The 17949-nt window shown below is 30.6% G+C and overlaps 5 protein-coding genes across 6 annotated transcripts; 2 read left to right on the top strand and 3 right to left on the bottom strand.

Moving 5' to 3' along the window:
- Positions 1–81: 81 nt before the first annotated feature.
- On the bottom strand, positions 82–8274 carry LOC127072650 (probable ubiquitin carboxyl-terminal hydrolase MINDY-4). The gene is made up of 14 exons (XM_051013197.1): positions 6814–8274; positions 6518–6721; positions 6152–6440; positions 5771–6048; positions 3296–3381; positions 2997–3214; positions 2695–2929; positions 2197–2262; positions 2044–2114; positions 1614–1764; positions 1324–1523; positions 1105–1254; positions 902–1024; positions 82–787 (listed from the first exon to the last, which is right to left on the bottom strand). The coding sequence occupies exons 4-13, from the start codon at positions 5934–5936 to the stop codon at positions 979–981; spliced, it is 1389 nt and encodes a 462-aa protein (XP_050869154.1). The 5' UTR covers positions 5937–6048; positions 6152–6440; positions 6518–6721; positions 6814–8274; the 3' UTR covers positions 82–787; positions 902–978.
- A 213-nt stretch (positions 8275–8487) lies between these two features.
- On the bottom strand, positions 8488–11518 carry LOC127061919 (U3 small nucleolar RNA-associated protein 14 homolog B). The gene is made up of 6 exons (XM_050989427.1): positions 11293–11518; positions 10945–11161; positions 10570–10866; positions 9902–10460; positions 9062–9828; positions 8488–8970 (listed from the first exon to the last, which is right to left on the bottom strand). The coding sequence occupies exons 1-6, from the start codon at positions 11388–11390 to the stop codon at positions 8521–8523; spliced, it is 2388 nt and encodes a 795-aa protein (XP_050845384.1). The 5' UTR covers positions 11391–11518; the 3' UTR covers positions 8488–8520.
- Positions 11519–11613: 95 nt separating this feature from the next.
- On the top strand, positions 11614–12687 carry LOC127061921 (guided entry of tail-anchored proteins factor 1-like). Its single transcript, XM_050989430.1, has 4 exons — positions 11614–11850; positions 11988–12153; positions 12224–12291; positions 12451–12687. The coding sequence occupies exons 1-4, from the start codon at positions 11782–11784 to the stop codon at positions 12649–12651; spliced, it is 504 nt and encodes a 167-aa protein (XP_050845387.1). The 5' UTR covers positions 11614–11781; the 3' UTR covers positions 12652–12687.
- On the bottom strand, positions 12678–13678 carry LOC127061923 (proteasome assembly chaperone 4-like). The gene has a single exon (XM_050989433.1). The coding sequence runs from the start codon at positions 13296–13298 to the stop codon at positions 12900–12902; it is 399 nt and encodes a 132-aa protein (XP_050845390.1). The 5' UTR covers positions 13299–13678; the 3' UTR covers positions 12678–12899.
- On the top strand, positions 13672–16583 carry LOC127061922 (eukaryotic translation initiation factor 5A). Of its 2 annotated transcripts, none has more exons than XM_050989432.1 (4): positions 13672–13818; positions 15051–15342; positions 15612–15746; positions 16155–16583. In XM_050989432.1, exons 2-4 carry the CDS (start codon positions 15067–15069, stop codon positions 16224–16226), a joined length of 483 nt encoding a protein of 160 aa, XP_050845389.1. In that variant the 5' UTR covers positions 13672–13818; positions 15051–15066; the 3' UTR covers positions 16227–16583. The 2 variants fall into 2 exon arrangements, with proteins under 2 accessions (XP_050845389.1, XP_050845388.1); XM_050989431.1 differs by having other exon boundaries at positions 13764–13919.
- The last annotated feature ends 1366 nt before the right edge of the window (positions 16584–17949 follow it).

The following is a 17949-nucleotide window of genomic DNA, read 5'->3' as shown; positions in this document are numbered from 1 at the left end:
CGAATGCTTGTTAAATTTTGAACGAGTCAACGATGTTTGAACAAAATTTTTTACATTTTTAGAATATATTATTTTCAAATCAATTACGACGGTAATACACGTAAATTGCTATTAAATACAGTTGGTAATACTATGTTACAATATGTTATTACATACTACACGCTACATTTATATACTAATAGAGTATAATAGTATCGTTATAATACCGACTATCATTACATTCACAGGTAATCTGTTGTAAAATAAACTACCTAATCACGTATTTCGTTGAATCTTACAACTCTGAAATTAGTGTAATACTTGTTATGCTATTCTAATGTAATGCTACGTCATCATTATTATTCTGTTCTCATAATTGAGTATATGATCTAACAAAATAAATTTACCGCGAAGAATTAAACGATTTCTTCTTCTCTTATAATTTCCATCTATCACATCTCAATTTTGGCGTCACGAAATAGATCCCATGTTGTCGTTTCGTTTTCCAAAAACCTATAAAAGTATCGTCGATATCGCTCTTTCGTAAAAATATTTCATCGAAACGTGTATACAATCGATCGATGCATATTCCTTCTCAAACGTTTGCAATGAATTGCAAATCGCAATGACGATGAAAATGGTTATTTCTCACGATGCGAAAGAGGTACACTGTCGATTTCACGGATGGATGATTCGAGACGGTTCAGCGACGAGGGACGCGAATTGTCATCCCCGGAATGGAACGATTTGCTTTTTCCTATCCCACGATATATCGACGTTTCCAAATCAACGATTTCGGTGCATTGTCCTGTGATATAGAAATAACAACTTTCTAGCAAATTATTCAAAAAATATTCTCAAACGCGTCTTCCACGCTTCGAAAATACGAAAATATTAATATTTCAAATCAAAATTTACTTACCTCATACCAAAAGAAACGAACGACTTCCTTTCTTCAAAATCAAACCAAGACTAACTTCATTCTTATTAATGATGATGTTACATCAATGGTGCTCCGTTCCATTGTATTTGTGCATCCTGCCATCTTAGAACATATAATAAACTTGCAATTTTTTAATATACAACGATTACATTAAATCATTGTCATTTCCATGTGAAGCTTACTTGGAACGAATAAGTTTTTCCAATGGTGTAGCAGCAATGTCGACGGATTCCTTGCTGGTGGATTCTACACCCGATGCGCTCTCGTTCGCCCTCGTATCCACGGTCAATGTGGCATGGCTTCCACCACAAGCAAAATATTGCACCTCGAATCTTTGAATACAAATTTTGATGTTTAATCGATCGTAAACAATGTGATTAGATGAATTTAGATATAAATACCGTCTTTCAGCATGATAATTCCTTAGCAATTCTTTGTTCGTATTAAAAAGAACACCATGATGACCATGACATAATGTAACCCATATCGGTAAGCTGGGAGTTTTCAGTCGCGAACCAGGTACCTTGTTCGTTTGACCGTCACCCTCGTGGACTAGAAGACCTACTTCGCTTCTCACGAGAATACCCCATTGTGGGACAGCCTTGAAAATGATTAAAGAGTTTAAAAGACTTTCGATGTATAACAAAGGAATGAATAACAACACGAATACAAGTACATCTTTTGAACATACATATGTATTCTCATCTCCAATATGAATAACTCCGTTATGAAGATGAGGAGACGCACGCCCAGTCAACATAAAGACCACAACACTGATCGGTCCCTCCTCAGGACATCCGCCTAGTATAGAAGCTTTCTGATCTTCCAGGTCGCTTTGAACTCTGTGGACCGAATCGCGCGTGCGCCGTTAGTTTGACGAGCGTAATTTTTCTAGTAGCGGCATATTCTCTACATTTCGTTCAGGCAACGCTTTGAACAAACATGAGCAAAAACCGTGCAACTATTTCATTGGCATTGTTAAAACTGTTTTGCTAGAACTTCACCGTCGATCTTGTCATCCGCTATTACCTCTTAACGACATAAAGATCTTAACGATTCGATTGGACATTAGATATTAGGAAAAATACGAAGAATGAACCCAATAAATAAAATAATCTTACTTCACTAGACCTCTGGATAAAACGGCACTGTAAAGCAACAACTTTGCTCCTGGTCCTCCTTCATCCTGAAACTATTTACAATAACGTATTCTATTTTATTCATTATTACATTAATATTCTGAGTTCTAAAAGTTACGATCAAAAAAAACTTACCAAGTATAAGTACCTTTTGATGAATATTTGGAGATCTTCTATTGAGATGAACTCGAATAGATGCAACTGAAACGAGAAAAAATACACATGAAACGAGCTTATAAAAACTTGGTCACCAGTTTACCCTCGAGTAAAATCGGTTTTCAACTATTTTTATTACTCAATTCTATTTCATCCCGTAATAGTAATCCCCGAGGCTAATATTTCAAACATATATCAAGAACTTAAGAAATCGAAAGTCCAAGGGTAGATAAAATTTTATACACTCCAGACTTTATTAAGGGAACACAAATCATAATGCAAAAGCAATGAAAACACCCTTGAATGGCTGGCACGATGCCAACAACACGTCTTGACGACTCATTTGATAAACGATCCAAACTCGTTTTTTCCTAGGTCAATCGAGAAACTCGAGGGTGAGGACGTGTGTCTGAATAAGAGAAAAATAGGAAAATCTATACGTTAAAAAGTGTGAGAAGAGGATGTGAATAGGCTTACCGTCTCCGTCAAACCATCCTGAAAATACTGCACGCTATGTTGCAGATAGGGTATCTTTTGTGGTAATGCCACTATCGCCTTTGGCACGCTGACACTTTTTGTATCGAGGTTGCTACTCGCAATACAACTGCTGTTCTGATTGTGTGCAACGAAGCCACCGGCGCAACGCCAAATTATTTCAGATATCGCCAGGCATAGGACTTCCACTTGTCTATCATATGAAGGCTTCAGCAAGCTATGAACAGACCCACGCCGATCCTTCGTAAAATATAATGATACTTCTCTATTTTAATTTTACTTACATATCGGGACCGATACGACCGTCCTGTATGTTACATTTGAATAAAAAATTCTTCAACATGATCGCTTGAACGGCCGTAATAAGACCTCTAGTTGTGTTCCTGGGTGCTCTTAATCCAAAAGCTAAATTCTGACCGTACGGTCTTAACGTCAAACCAGTTCTAGCCCATTCTGCCTTCGGTGGACAAGCACAGCTACCAAATACCAATGTTCTCAACATCTAAAATATTTATGTTTACATTCATGTTATAAATATGAATAAAATGACTTAGGCGATTGAAATATTTGATCAATGTATTACCATACAAGTTTCCTCATCTATTGGCGTTCCACCAGCTACAACTATTTTCGGCAAGGTTCTCGTGTTCCTTGGATAAATGATCCTTTCTGAAAAAGATATGTGACTTGATTTTTCGTTTTTTAACTTTAACTTAATCCATCTGCAATCGTTAAACCCAATATTATATTCCCACTACATTCATCAGTTTCAGTAGTTTTATCAGATTCAATCCACGGAAGAAAAGGAACGAAAAATAATACATCATTTTCATAAATTCCAAAACCTGGATAGAGTTCGTCCGGTTCAGCCATAAGTGCTGCGCATCGAGCTGCCCTCGTAGAAAGTAACATTCCTCGACCTCGATTAATTTGTCCCTTTTCTTAAACGTTAAATGAGCGATCTTGAGATCCTTCCTTCGATGATCGTACGTGAATCGTATCTGACGAATGTCACGTACATTTCTTTTTTATATATAGGTATACCTAGTCACGTACGGAATCCAATCCGCAACAATCGCGACTCACTAACATTACAGCATATTCAAAGTTCTTCTCGTGGAATGCGTAAAATTCAAGCGAATTCCTAAGATTGTGTCACCCAGTACTACCACACCCGACGGTTATCGAATATCAATTGAATATCGAAAGAGCATGTCCCTTTTATATAAACCAATTTGTCTGCTCATCCGCGCAGACACTTTGACTCAAGTTTGGGTGGAGCTCACGAAATGTGTCAATTCGTATGTCTAAATAGACTATCTACAATTATATATCTTTGAAAATGATAGAAATGCCCTACTAACGTCTATCTGTCTTTTCCAATCTACGTTGGAATTTGCTTTAATACACGTAGAGAGCACGTACATATTTTTCTCGTACTAGTTCGAACCACCCTAATACGATCGTGTACTTGTTAGTCTCCCTCGATCTAGACTCGGGTGCGGTCGCATTTTCTACCTTTTGCGTCATTCTACGCAAACTGTAGCGAGATCTAACTATTCATCATAATCAGGAAAATTTTGTTGGCACCAAATCGTTTCTTTCAAAATAACTTTATACGAAGATTGAAGACATTATTACGAGATCCTATCTATTACGAATAGAAATTTCGTAAAATAATATCGGTATTTCTTACATATATTCATCTATCCGTATCTAACTCAAAAACGTGAAAAGGTTTTTACGTAGGTATGTAACGTAATATTCTTACGACAGGTACATACAATTTTTATATCAAAATATATGCATATATCATATAGAACTCGAATTTATAAACACATTCTATATCTAAATTATTTTATTCATATACTTTTGTAATTTTTATTGTCATATCCATCTTCAAAGCATTCATTTTTTGCAATAAGACGTATTATATAAAACAACGTCTATCCGTGTCAGACAGATCTATGAAATAAAATCATAGCATGTCATTGATGATAAATCGTTCGAAAAATCTAAAAAAAAAAATAACGTCACGAATATGAAAAATGGAGGCTGCAATACATTCTATCCAAGGCAAAAGTTTCGGATCCAGAAGATACATATTTCGCACGTAAATTCACACGGCTTGTTCGGAGTACGGCGCAAGAGGGTTGGCGTGATCTAACACTCGTCTAAGGCGCTTCTCGCAGAATCGCGTGCTCGCGTGCTATCAAGATATCGTATTACGAATCCACGTCGGAACAAGCATCTGCATTTGCCGATTGCACACATCTCTGATGTATCTGGAAATACGTATGCCTACCTATACAAACACATCGTCTAAATTTGCATTCCTTCGAGTAACGTTCAAATAACTATACCTATCGATCGATTTCCTTTGAATGTAAGCGGTCTCCTTCCATACTCAAGGTCACTTTTCATAGAACAATAAAAAAACGAAAATCATGGCAAAGAAATAATATAACAATTTTAAAAGAGAAACACGCTTGCGAGCACGTCGATTTGGTAAGTCTTATTGTAAAATTTCTTCGAACGTAATCTATTCGTTTTACAGTTGATCATCTTCTAGTAAACTGTCTTAGACCGTTTCGCTCATTTCCTGCACGATACTTTGTTACATAAAAAGTATCGAAGAACAGTAGCTGATTAAAATCAGAAATCGTTGTTACGCCAGTACGTAAGGGGCGCAAAATAAGTTACACTTTGTTGTTCGTTAACTATGCAAAACTTTCGTTTCCTTACAGACCGATACCGGAAAGGACACAGAGTGAAAGCAGTGTTGCGTGAACGACATCCTCCTGCTAAATATCTACATACGAGTCACCGAAGAAGAAAAGAGACTTTGCTTCCCGGACAAATCAACGTGATTCTCAAACGATAATCGATCAAAAATCGATCAAAAGAAAATATTTTCGTAGAAAATCCTGTAATTAAATCTTTTTTTACATTGAACATTATAATAAATATAGATATTGTATATTTAATGTGTTCCTTCGACATAGTGTTAATATATCTAATAGTTAATGTAAAATATGTTTTCAGACTTAGAGCGTACCTTTGTCTCTCAAATAAGTCGACTTCTTTGGAATCGCATCATATTGCTGTTTGCTTGAAAATGATGCTGATGTTGATGTCGATGTCGTACTTGTGCCAGTATCAGATACCGGATCGGATATAGTGAGTGCGTGCTCGTTTGCTTTCGTTGTCCGTGATTCCTCCATTGAAAAAATGATATCGATAGATATTGAAAAATTAGAAAATCCACAAAGATATTCAAAAAAGTGATTACAATATTGGTATCCGTGGAAGTATCTTGAAAACGTAAAGTGTTATCTAAGATTGATAAAAAGATATAATGATCAATGATTCGATTTACCATTTCGTAATAAACAATGATCGATTTAAACATTTGAAACTTCGAAACGAAAGAGCGTACCATTGTCTGTTGAGCTAAGACATTCCGTGATAAATTTACTTTCATATAAAATGAGATCTTATTGTCCTCTTTCAAGCGTAAAGATTCAGTCCTGACACTTCGTGCGTGACGAATTAAGAAAAGAGAATTCTTTAGCAGGCGATGAAAATAAATTATAACCGTACAATCGGAGAACTTTCCTGTTAAGTCTCATTTAACATGCCATCTTCCATGAGAAATCGATTAGTCATTTTTCACACGAAGTTAAGATATCGTTGAATGATCACTTCGACGACTAGCGTCGTTTTCACTGAAAATTTTTGCAATCAAAATAAGAACGCTATTAAAAATACTTAAATATTTGTTTAAGCATTGTTGAAGGTACACCTTCGCTCGTGCTTTGCGTGTAGCTATTGTAGAACTAGCTGTTGAAATCTAAATTCATGTTATCCACGGAAGATCCTAACTTCGAGATATGTTTGTTTCCACTTTCGTGACTTTTTAACTTATTATTTTCAATATCATTGAGATTTATCGAGAAATTCTCTGCAGAAAATAAAATTGAAGATCATTCTTTTATTATTGCCAAACCTATTAAAAATAAATTCAAACTATTATTAAGTATTGTGCAGTATAAAAGCAAGCTAATTTAAAGCAAATAATCATAAGATAAAATAAATTACCCTACTATTTGATATTCGTTGTTACTTATTAATCAGCTTTTCAGAAGCCGGTTGATCTTACTTCGTGTTCCTACGTATACGACTGGAAGAACTAACGAATATGCGAGGTAGACCTAGGTGCTCGTGTTCCACTCTTAATGTCTACGTACATACATATAACATACACGTACATCTGCATTGACCTGTGTTAACTGACAGCCTGGCGCCGGCAGTTTGGATAGCGATAATAATTCTAACCAACCCTCGCGATTCGAGTTCATCCCCTTTTACCCACTTCCCACGTAAATGGCGCCTTCAATATTGCCCTACCACCTTCACATACGCAAGCATCCTCATTAACCCGCGTTCCTCAACTTAGTTCGTTCTTCTTACTCGACTAATTGCTTATAGTTTTGCGCGTCGACGATTGTTAACGGGAAACATTCATCAGAATAGAATTTCATGAAATTAATTGTAGAATAAAATGAGATAAAACACGAAAAAAAGATAATAGATTTTACGATTGAACACAACTTACAAATCTTCATTTATAATCGAATATTAATAAGAAACTTATATAAATTGATTAATGATTGAATACCATTTGGTTAAATAATATTGAAAAGTACTTGGCTTTTTTTCCTTTAATAAATCTTTACATTTCCATCTTTTTTTCAATCTCTTCTACGTATTCAGATCTTAAGATATCGAACATGCAACTGGTTTTTCGAATTTATTTCGTTTCGAATATTACGACTTTGATTGGCCGATAGATAAAGCGCGAAAGTTCCCACGAATACAAATGCTCGCGAATAATCGTCTCGATCGAACTTCAATAATTAATTCGAAATTGGATCTAAAACGAGAATGGATCAGAGAACCTTATCGTACAAGTGAAGCGTATCTACACTTTTACGAAGTCGTAGTATACCAATCAGAAATCTAAATGGAAAATACTAACTTGTGTTATTGAAATTGATTTTGTTATTGTATATAGATAGTAGACAAAGTTTCTCGCGTATCCATAATTACCAATTTCCTGGCTTACCGTTCGTGAAAATAAGATTATGTAATTTAACTAAGTTCAAGTTCGAGTTTGAAATAGACTGCACGTGCAGCCTTTTAAAGTTCAAACCGTTCCACATCCTGTAAAATTGATTTTTTACATTTTTTTTTCTAAAATTAACAAAAAATCAACTCTTATAAAAGGCAACTTATAATTAATAAATACATACTTTACTTCACGAGATAATCTTAGAAAGTAAGATTCTATAAAATGAACTAACTATAAATATCATGTGTGCACTTACGTGACTTGGTATAATAATCGTCAATCTGAATGTACCTGTACATCTATGGGAAACATTTCTTAGATAAGTATTGGTAAGGCTATACCAAGTAAATAATTTCAAGGTAGTTGAAAAATTACACTATATCAGTTTACATTGTTTAAATTTTAAATAAGAGATTAGAATAATTAGATGAATATATATATAATTAGATGATATATTAATAATTAGATGAATTTAGAATAAGAAGAAACGTGTATTATTGCATTTTATTATTTTTATCATTGAATATAGTTATATCAGATAATATTCTTCATGCTCAGTTTTAATTATTTCCTAATTATATTTTGATATTTCTATAAACAAAATCATAAAATACGTATGCATGAACAAAAAACTTGAATCATAAAATTACATAATTTTATTACCTATGTTACAATTACTTTAATTTTTTCTTGTTAATAGGTATAATTGTTTTGTTTTCATTTACATTTTTTCGTTTCTTAATTTTCTTTTTATCGATTAGTACATTTTCGTCCATAGGCTCAATAATTTTTCCCATAGCCGTCTGTACAGGAGGCTCGATCAATTTTTTATGATCGTTCTCCGGAACAAAATTTCGTCCGATTGGTGCCCTGATGCTAGCTTCAAAATCTCTAACGGTTGAAAATGGAAATGGTAATTCATTTACTTGATGTTCTCTTATTTTGGCATCCTCATCTTCTAGTATTATAACATCGCCTTTATTTTCATCTTTGCGTGGTGCATCTTTTGGTACATTTATAATAAATTGTTTCTTTTTACGGAACGATTGTTTTATATTCATTCCACCCCAAGATCCCCATCCTGGTAAACTAAGATTTATATCCTCTGGTTGCGATTTCTTTATCTGTAATTGAATTAATACATTTCAGAAATAATGAAATAAAAATGAATATTCATTATTTCTAATATCTTCTCATTTTTCTTTTCATACATACCTCTTCTTCTTTTTCTTTTCTAAATTCATCGATTACATCGTCGTCTGCAAAAGCTTCGCTTATTATGTTATGTTTTTCTTCCTCATCTTCGCTATCATCTAAAATATCGTCTCCGCCGGTGGTAACATTTGGTAAATCAGTATTTAAATGTTTGGGTATTACATTAATGTACTTATTTGGATCTATATTCACATCTTTATTTTTAGAAACATCAATAGTTGTTTTACTCACGCTTTTTGCTAAGTTCTTTAATTTAATTACATCTTTATCTTCTAGTAATTTTGTAGATTTAGCTACCTCTTCCATAGGCTTATTCAAAATTGGTTTTTGTTTTTTATTTTTAAACTCCAAATCTTCTATATCAGGTTCGTCTACATTACATTTATTGTCATTATAATTTTTCTTTCCCGTGTCAATATTAAACTTTCTTTTCACACGACTTATCTGCGTACGAATTCGTTTCTGCATTTTATTTTCCATAAGGTCAAACATTTCATCTATTTTTTCAGTTAATATTGTCGAGTTATTTTTTACATCATCAGTATTTGAAATCTCACATTCCTGTACATTCCAAGCAGATGTAGCAGCTACTTTATTCAATATTTTATCATCATTATTTACCGTCATGACTTCTATAGATTCATTCATATCAAGCGTGCCATTAAACTCATTTTTTATGTTTTTATCTGCAATTAAGGATTTCTTGTTTTTTTTTAATTCATTCTTTTTTGTAATTAATGGTCCTTTAGAAGAAACAGTCTTACTATCTGTAAAGATAAACCTATTAAATTTTACTACTATAACTTATACAAAAAAATACTTTACTCTCTCTTTACCTACCTTGCTTTTGCTTACTTTCAAAATCACTTTTCTGAGATGTATTATTTATTTGATGAGAAGTTGAATTTTGCTTATTTGATTTTGAATTTTTTTCATCCCAATATTTGCGATAATTGCTAATAAATTCATTAATTTCTGATTCAGTTTTAACTTCATTTAGCCATGGATTTTCTTTTGTATTATCAGAAAGTTGTAAAGGCATTGAATCATCTTCATTATCATCATCATCATTACTATCATCTGCAACCTTCAAATGTTGTGTCAATTCTCTACCGATAGACAATTGCTGAGCAAGAACTTGACGTGTTTCTTTATCATACTTTGCTCTTATTTGTTTATTCTTTGCCCATTGACCTGTACTTTTATGTCTTAACGTTATTCGTTCTTCTGCTCTGGATTTATCAAGCAACGTTAGTTTTTCTAAAGCAGCTTGTGGATCAGATTTTTGTAATTCCTCAAACTCTTTAAGTTGTTGTTTAATCCTTTCTTTTTTTTGAACACGATGAAATTTTTTACTCTTTATTCTTTTTTGTCTATATGCTTTTGCTTCTTTGTAAGACTAAAAATAAAAATTTAAAAAAATAAAAAAGCATAAAATTTATTTCTGTTACAATAAGAATTATATATTCTATTCCTAGATTTATACAATTGAATAAATAATTGTTTACCTGTAAAGCTCTCATGCGAGCAGCTTCTTTTCTTCTTTCTAGTATTTCTTCTAAAGTCATTGAAACTTTATCTTCCTTTTCTTCTACTATTTCTGGTTCTGGTTCTAATGCAGCTAATTGTTTTTCTAAATTTGACTGCAGTTTAAATTTTTTAACAAATTGTTTGGTTGGTTCTACTTGAGAAGATAATTGCTTCAAAGGAAAATAAATCTTTTCTGCAGTTCTGTTGTATGAAATTATTCCATTCCATTTTTTTACTTCTTGTTTAGTCTTTTCAAATCCAACCACTCTTTTTATCTAAAAATTATAAACTTTAAGCATTGAATGCTAACAATGAGTAAAGCTATTTAAATGATCATGTATTATTCTACATACACGATCAGCAAAAGGTTTTTCTAATGGCTTTGGAAGAACTTTAGTCTTCTTTTGAGCTGCCTTAAATCTCTTACTTATCTCTGTATGATGTCCCTTATTTCCTAATAATTTTACTAAATTTTGAACAGATATTGCATCTTTATCAGATATTCCACTTTTAACTAAATGAAATTCAGATACTTCTAATGTTGGTTCTGTTCTTTCTGGCTTCTTAACTCTGAAAAATAAATCATGTATTTTTTAAAAATATAAAATTAAACATCAAATAATTTTAAAGTATATAGATATATCAAAAATATTTCATTTAATACAACGATAAATTATTACTTAACCTATAAATGTATCTACCTCTGTCCCTTATCGAGTTGTGCTACTGCTTGTAAAAGTTTAGAATGAGAATCTGATACTTTTTGATCACTATCGTAATCAATTTCTGAATCACTCATTTTAGAATAAATTTGAAAGAAATTTATTTAAACAATGTTATTTGTACAGCAGCATATACTGCATAACGCATATACATGTGTCTTACACGTTCTCGTCCAAATTTAATCTTACCCGCCAACTTAGTATATGGCGGCCAACTTGATGATGCTTGATAGGTTTGTTAAGTTTAGAAACAACCAATAAGATTAATTGTTTAAAATCTTTGTGCTTAGCTTGTAATAATCATTCACCATCGGATAAACGCAGTTTTAAAAAAAGAATTTTCTTTATTGTGTTTATTATAGAATTTACTGTAATCATAATTAATTAAATTAAATAAATCAGAAAAAAGAAATATTTCATAATTTACAGAATTCTGTTAAAAATCGATTCGGTTGAATACATCGTACAATGAATTTGCTTTTGATATCAACGTTAATTTGTATTTTAGAATACATTGTGCCAATTGTAATAACTTATGTAAGTATAAAATAAATAATTAAGATATTAAAGTATTAATGTAATAAATAATAGAGTTAATTATATCACCTCTAAATACTCTGGTAGATCATCATTTTTGTTTTTTTCATGTCTAACCAGAATTTCTTTTGTCATAGTTTACAACACATTTATATGTAAGGAAAAAACAAGAAGTTGAATTACGTAAAAATTTAGCCATACTAAGACAAGAAATGGCAAGTATTTCAATGGTAGACGAATTTTCAAAATATGCTAAACTTCAAAGGAAATATAATAAATTAGAAAATACTTTGAAAGATATAGGTACGGAAATACATTAATAAGCTATATTTGTAAAAATAATATAATATATATAACAATTTTTTACTTTCAGAAAATGGAAGATTATCCAATAGAAGAAAGGCAAGATTATTGACCACTTACGGTTTTCGTTTCATCAATGTAAGTATTATATATTTATGATAAGTTTAAGCACTATTTATTGACATATAAACATTTTAAATTACACTTTCTATAAATTCTTTTATCATTCATATCGTTTATCGTCTATTAATAAATATTAATAAAGCTTATTATTAATATCATTTAATTATATTTAAGGGTATATTAATAATGATCTTTTTATATATATATAACAATGAACCTGTAATAAAACTACCAAAGGATATATTATGGCCAATTAATTACTTTCTAAGATGGCCAACTAATCATGAAGACTCTATTTCTTTAATTATGTGGTTTATCATTGCAAGAATAGCTATATCTAAATGTACTCAAATTCATATAACTAGTAATCATTAAATAAACTCATCAATAAAAATAATATATATACATATATTTATAATAATTTATTAATTCTTAATTCATAAAATATATATAAATAAAAAAATACAATATATTCGCAATACTATAATATGTATAAAATAAATAAAACGTAATATATTGTAGTAACATAATTCATTTAATTTATTATAAAACTATAAATTTTATGTTATACAGTCGTATTATTGAAAAGCTTTAAGATATCTGAGATAAAATATAAAAATTCATCAAAATATTGTTAGTACTTCATTTGTTTTAAATTCTTGATGTATTCTTTGCTCAATCTGAGGCAGTAACATTCTATCAGCCTGTAAATTAAAACTAACATATACAGGTTTTCCCAATCTTTTTGTTAAACGTTTAGCTATGTTAGAAGAAGTTTCATCTGCCACTGCACCCATTATCTTTGTACCAATTGGTACTGATTCATAATTGGATCTAAGTGCAAAAGCAAGATTACTCATGGCAGAATGTTTAGCATCTCCAACCCATAAATATAAGCTGTCTTCCATTTTTATAATGTGACAACTAATTTTAACCTCTTCATCCACAAATTCATGAAATTTAAAATTGCAAGGATATTGACTGTGCTGATTTGTTTTTGTGTCACTAGCCATATTTTCCATTAATTTAATTATTCGTCTATATGCTTTAACAATGATTTATATTATTACAAATAATAATAATTTAAGTAGAATTACAATGCATATTCTTTGAAAAAAGTCGATATTCACCGCTCAAACGATGTAAACAGTATCGTAAGATATTTAGTAAAATGCAGTACTCGATTATGATTGGTTCACGTATAAAATCTAATCGAAACCTATCAAAGATAAAATAATTATAGACAAAACTTGAAATCAAATTTAAATTAATTAAATAGAGCAATATTTAAATATTTTTCATCCCAAATATATATAAAAAGTAAATTCTAATAATTGTATTTTCAAAATGTCCAGTAACACGCCTTTATTTGTAGCTCAACTATCTGGAAGATTTTTGAACACTTCACGGAAGCCTACAGATGCCAAGCTCGGTCATAGAAGCTTAGAGTCCTTGCTTTCAGTTTGGTAGACCCCTCTTTCGTTCATCGTGGCGCGCAGGCGCAACAAGATCTTCTGGTTAGAGTATCCATTTTGATCACATGTGAGTATCTCGAGCTGTTCTCGATTTCGGTGAAAACTAATGGTGCTAATTGTCTGAACGAGCGAAGGAAAGTTAAGAATTCGACAGTGAAACACCAGCTGGTTTGTATTGATACGACAGTGTTAACTAAACGTCGGGAATAAAAAAATGTCGTTGCTCGTGCCGATGACAACGGGCTGCTGGCAATGTGGCTAACACTCTTTCGCGCCATCTTCGCACAAATTTCCTTGAAATACGCGACGAGTAAAGATAAAAATATATTTGTTGTCAGTTTTTTTGTTTATGTATTCATACGCGTGTCAGTTTTCAAAAAGTTCTCTATTATTTCAAGTCCCATCGTCTATGTAAAAACAATTTTTGGTTAGCCTACATATTTGCTTTCACATTTAATGTTTCTTAAGAGAAATGTTCTCCTGGTCATATTGTTTTAAAATCATTATCGGATACATTTTTAAAACCAAAACGTGTACATAATAAACATTTATATGACTAAAAATTCGATTTCGAATTCGTTCAGTTTAATGCCGGATTTTATCGTCGATGTGCCACATGGCCGTTTGCTCGGCTATTCCACTTACGCTTTTTATAGTAAAAACTTTATTATAATTGTTAGATATGCCAATGTTCATCGTTATTTACATATTTTTAATACCGGCTTAGTATGATCTGTTTAATTCTACCATCTTGATTTACTTTCCAACTGCTTAGTTTAAAGGAAAATTGCTTATATCTAGAATATTTAGTTTAAAATTCACATGATGGTGGCAACTCTGTCCTACTGTTAAATTTTTCATCTATATGATCAAAGAGCTATGGTATGTTTTAAACACAACCATATGTTCTCTTGATTAGTGATATAAGAATATCTATGTTAGATGTATCAAATAACAGAAAAACAATAAAGACATTATATTCTTTTGTATATTATTATATGACACATTTAAAAATTTAATATTCAATACATTTTTTACTTGTAAGATTTATAATCTTGTCATAATAAAACAATTTTGTTTAATATTTTCTCTATCTATTAATTTTTTTTTCTTTTTTTTTTCTTAATTTAAAAAATCTAAAATTTTATCGTTTTATTTTTATGTTCTTTTTTATTTATTTATTTATTTTCTTATTCAAGAAAATATTTCAAAAAAGTTTAATTTTGAGAAACATTTGACATGTAATTAATAATACTGTTTAATAATATTAAAACAAAGAAATTTTTATTTCACTAATAGACCTACACAATCTACAATGGCAGACATTGAGGATACTCACTTTGAGACTGGTGACTCTGGTGCATCAGTAACATATCCTATGCAATGTTCTGCACTGCGTAAAAATGGTTTTGTCATGTTAAAATCTCGACCCTGCAAAATTGTGGAAATGTCAACTTCCAAGACTGGAAAACATGGTCATGCCAAGGTTCACCTTGTAGGTATTGACATATTTACCTCAAAGAAATATGAAGATATTTGCCCTTCTACACACAATATGGATGTGCCGTTTGTTAAGCGAGAAGATTACCAGGTAATATGTTCATTATAATAATAGAATGTCTACTCTCTTAATTTGATTATTACTTTAAAATTATTATATGTTTCTTTCTCATCAATTTATATAATTATGCAATGATTTTAATATTAACAAAATACAGAGTTATTAAAATAATTGCTTCATTTAGATATTGTTTTATATGACAATTATTATAAGCTGTTCTAATATATATATATATATATATATATATATATATATATATATATTAATAATAATGATTCTATGTATTCCTCTGAATTTAGCTGACAGATATATCTGACGATGGCTACTTATGTCTGATGGCTGATAATGGAGATCTCCGTGAAGATCTTAAAATACCAGATGGTGAATTAGGAGCTCAATTACGTGCTGATTTTGAGGCTGGAAAAGAATTACTTGTAAGTACTTTTATATTTAATTATTTATGATTTCTTTATTTTTTTTAATTCAAATATTTTTTGTTGCATATAATTACAAAAAGAATAATATAAAAAATTTATTTAAAAACTTCATTAGTATACTGAGTAATAGAATAGTGATAGTAACATATAACATAAATATGGATTTGCACAATCTACCATACAAAATATTTGTAATTAATCTTTAATTTATATAGTTATATTTCTGATCTATTTAATGAAATAAATATTAACAATATATATTGAACTTTATGATATTTACATAATTAATAAAAATCATTTAAAAATTTTCTTTGTTAAATTATATATCTTGTTTTTTACTTATATTTTTTTTTTTTTTTAATGAGAAATGATCATTGATTATGCTATTCTATTATATTTTTTCAGTGCACTGTATTAAAAGCTTGTGGCGAAGAGGTGGTAATTGCCATCAAAACCAACACTGCCCTCGACAAATAATTGTGTTCAGTTTTAATCGTACACAACCAAACTATCCGCTTAGCCAATCGACACCTTATCATTGGTAAAAAAAACATAAGTCCACAGTTCCAACCAACAGCAGTTCAGCAGCGGACAAAAACATCTTTTTATCAAAGTAACATCTACTTACTTACTAATATTCAAAACAAAACACATGCTAAAGTTTCTAAGCAATGTAAGACAAGAAGAATTGGGTTTATGGAATTCGCAATACCCAGTTTTAGACATACACAATTGCATACACACACAGGCACACACATACGTTGTTTGTTATACAAAAGATACAACTTTTCAACAAAGAGTTGATTAAGAAATAAAAATTGAAAAAAGCCTTTACACATCCTCGATTTTTTTTTTTTTTGGAGACTTCAGTATTCAATGTGTGGAAACAACTTATGTAAAAACCACAAAAGCTTTCTAACTTAATATACACATAAAGTAAATAGACACGTATTGCTGTTGAAGACCAAGGTTGAGATGCATTCTATAGTGCGGAACAATTTTTCATATGAATCCGATAAATTTTTATGTATTAATAATATTTAGCATCTTTTAATTATTGTTATATAATTTTATGGATTAAAACTGGCACATGATACAATCATGTAGATAATCTACATATTGTTATAGAAATGGCTATAGAAATAACTTATAACTTTATATACAAGCTTTATAAGCACAGAATGCTTACAGAATGCTTTTATAAATTATAAATGCATAATTTCTAATTGTACAAGTATTATCTAAAAAGCAAAGAATAAGTTTTTAAAAAAGTCTAAAAGAAATAAGTTTATAGTAATACAAAAGATAATCTCATTTTTTTACAATTTGCCTATGCTATTTACAATATGTTCTTGTAACATATAATAGTACTTCTTTCAATAAACATTTTTTACCATAAATCATATGACTGTTATATCATATAAGTTGTTTAGTAAAGGTAAACTCTCAGTGAAATATCATGGCAAATTTTAATTTCACCAACATGAAATCATGTTGTTGACATTTTTTAATCACAAAGTAACATGATTTAATATTTTGTCATGTCTAGCATATTTATATTTATTATTCCAATTATTGCCTTTATCATAACAAATGACAATTTTTGAAATATTTCTTTCTGTACTTAGTATCCTTTTTCATTAAACATTCGAATTATTTATACTTCGTTTCTATGTTATGTACTCAACTTGCCCTATTTTCTCCTTTGTATTATTCTGTACCATCGTATTTATATAAAAAATTGTTCCAGAATATACAGTCTGAAAATGTAGATTAATATACAATGAAAATAGAAATTGATACAAGACCATAACCAGAGCTTTTATGGGAAGGTATGTTGTGTGCCCCTACCTCTCACATATGGTCATGCTAAATCCTAAAAACAAATGTTTTTATTTCAATAATTCCTCTTATTTGATTGTCATTATTATTCCTTTAAGATCTTCGTTTGTCATATCTTTTTATTAACAAACATCATCTTACCAAAGTACTATATACCAGCATGATATTGAGACACTCCTATAAAGATATTAATACGTGTTATATGAACTCTCAACAAAGTATTACAAACAAGCTAGCTAATGTCACATTTTATCAATGATGAGAGCATTCACGATTGACATCTTTGTAGAATACATAAGTAATCAAAATTTCTGAAGATATGCCTTCCTTGAGAACTTTGGTTCATTGCACAGTGAAC

This window comes from Vespula vulgaris, chromosome 2 (assembly GCF_905475345.1).
Source record: "Vespula vulgaris chromosome 2, iyVesVulg1.1, whole genome shotgun sequence".
Taxonomy (NCBI): Eukaryota; Metazoa; Arthropoda; class Insecta; order Hymenoptera; family Vespidae; genus Vespula; species Vespula vulgaris.
Note: the sequence above shows the minus strand (reverse complement) of the source record. Positions and strands in the feature narration are given on the sequence as shown.

Excerpts from the sequence above, each read along its gene's own strand:
- LOC127072650 (XM_051013197.1), bottom strand. The coding sequence starts at position 5,936 with ATGGAGGAATCACGGACAACGAAAGCAAACGAGCACGCACTCACTATA. Across the intron at positions 3,382-5,770 it reads GACTTATTTGAGAGACAAAG|AAAGGATCATTTATCCAAGG; the intron begins GTACGCTCTAAG and ends TATCTTTTTCAG. Across the intron at positions 2,115-2,196 it reads TCAAAAGGTACTTATACTTG|TTTCAGGATGAAGGAGGACC; the intron begins GTAAGTTTTTTT and ends TATTGTAAATAG.
- LOC127061923 (XM_050989433.1), bottom strand. The coding sequence starts at position 13,298 with ATGGAAAATATGGCTAGTGACACAAAAACAAATCAGCACAGTCAATAT.
- LOC127061921 (XM_050989430.1), top strand. The coding sequence starts at position 11,782 with ATGAATTTGCTTTTGATATCAACGTTAATTTGTATTTTAGAATACATT. Across the intron at positions 11,851-11,987 it reads TGCCAATTGTAATAACTTAT|TTTACAACACATTTATATGT; the intron begins GTAAGTATAAAA and ends CTTTTGTCATAG. Across the intron at positions 12,292-12,450 it reads ACGGTTTTCGTTTCATCAAT|GGTATATTAATAATGATCTT; the intron begins GTAAGTATTATA and ends ATTATATTTAAG.
- LOC127061919 (XM_050989427.1), bottom strand. The coding sequence starts at position 11,390 with ATGAGTGATTCAGAAATTGATTACGATAGTGATCAAAAAGTATCAGAT. Across the intron at positions 11,162-11,292 it reads CAACTCGATAAGGGACAGAG|AGTTAAGAAGCCAGAAAGAA; the intron begins GTAGATACATTT and ends TTTATTTTTCAG. Across the intron at positions 9,829-9,901 it reads TGAAAGTAAGCAAAAGCAAG|ATAGTAAGACTGTTTCTTCT; the intron begins GTAGGTAAAGAG and ends TTATCTTTACAG.
- LOC127061922 (XM_050989432.1), top strand. The coding sequence starts at position 15,067 with ATGGCAGACATTGAGGATACTCACTTTGAGACTGGTGACTCTGGTGCA. Across the intron at positions 15,343-15,611 it reads TTAAGCGAGAAGATTACCAG|CTGACAGATATATCTGACGA; the intron begins GTAATATGTTCA and ends CTCTGAATTTAG. Across the intron at positions 15,747-16,154 it reads AGGCTGGAAAAGAATTACTT|TGCACTGTATTAAAAGCTTG; the intron begins GTAAGTACTTTT and ends ATATTTTTTCAG.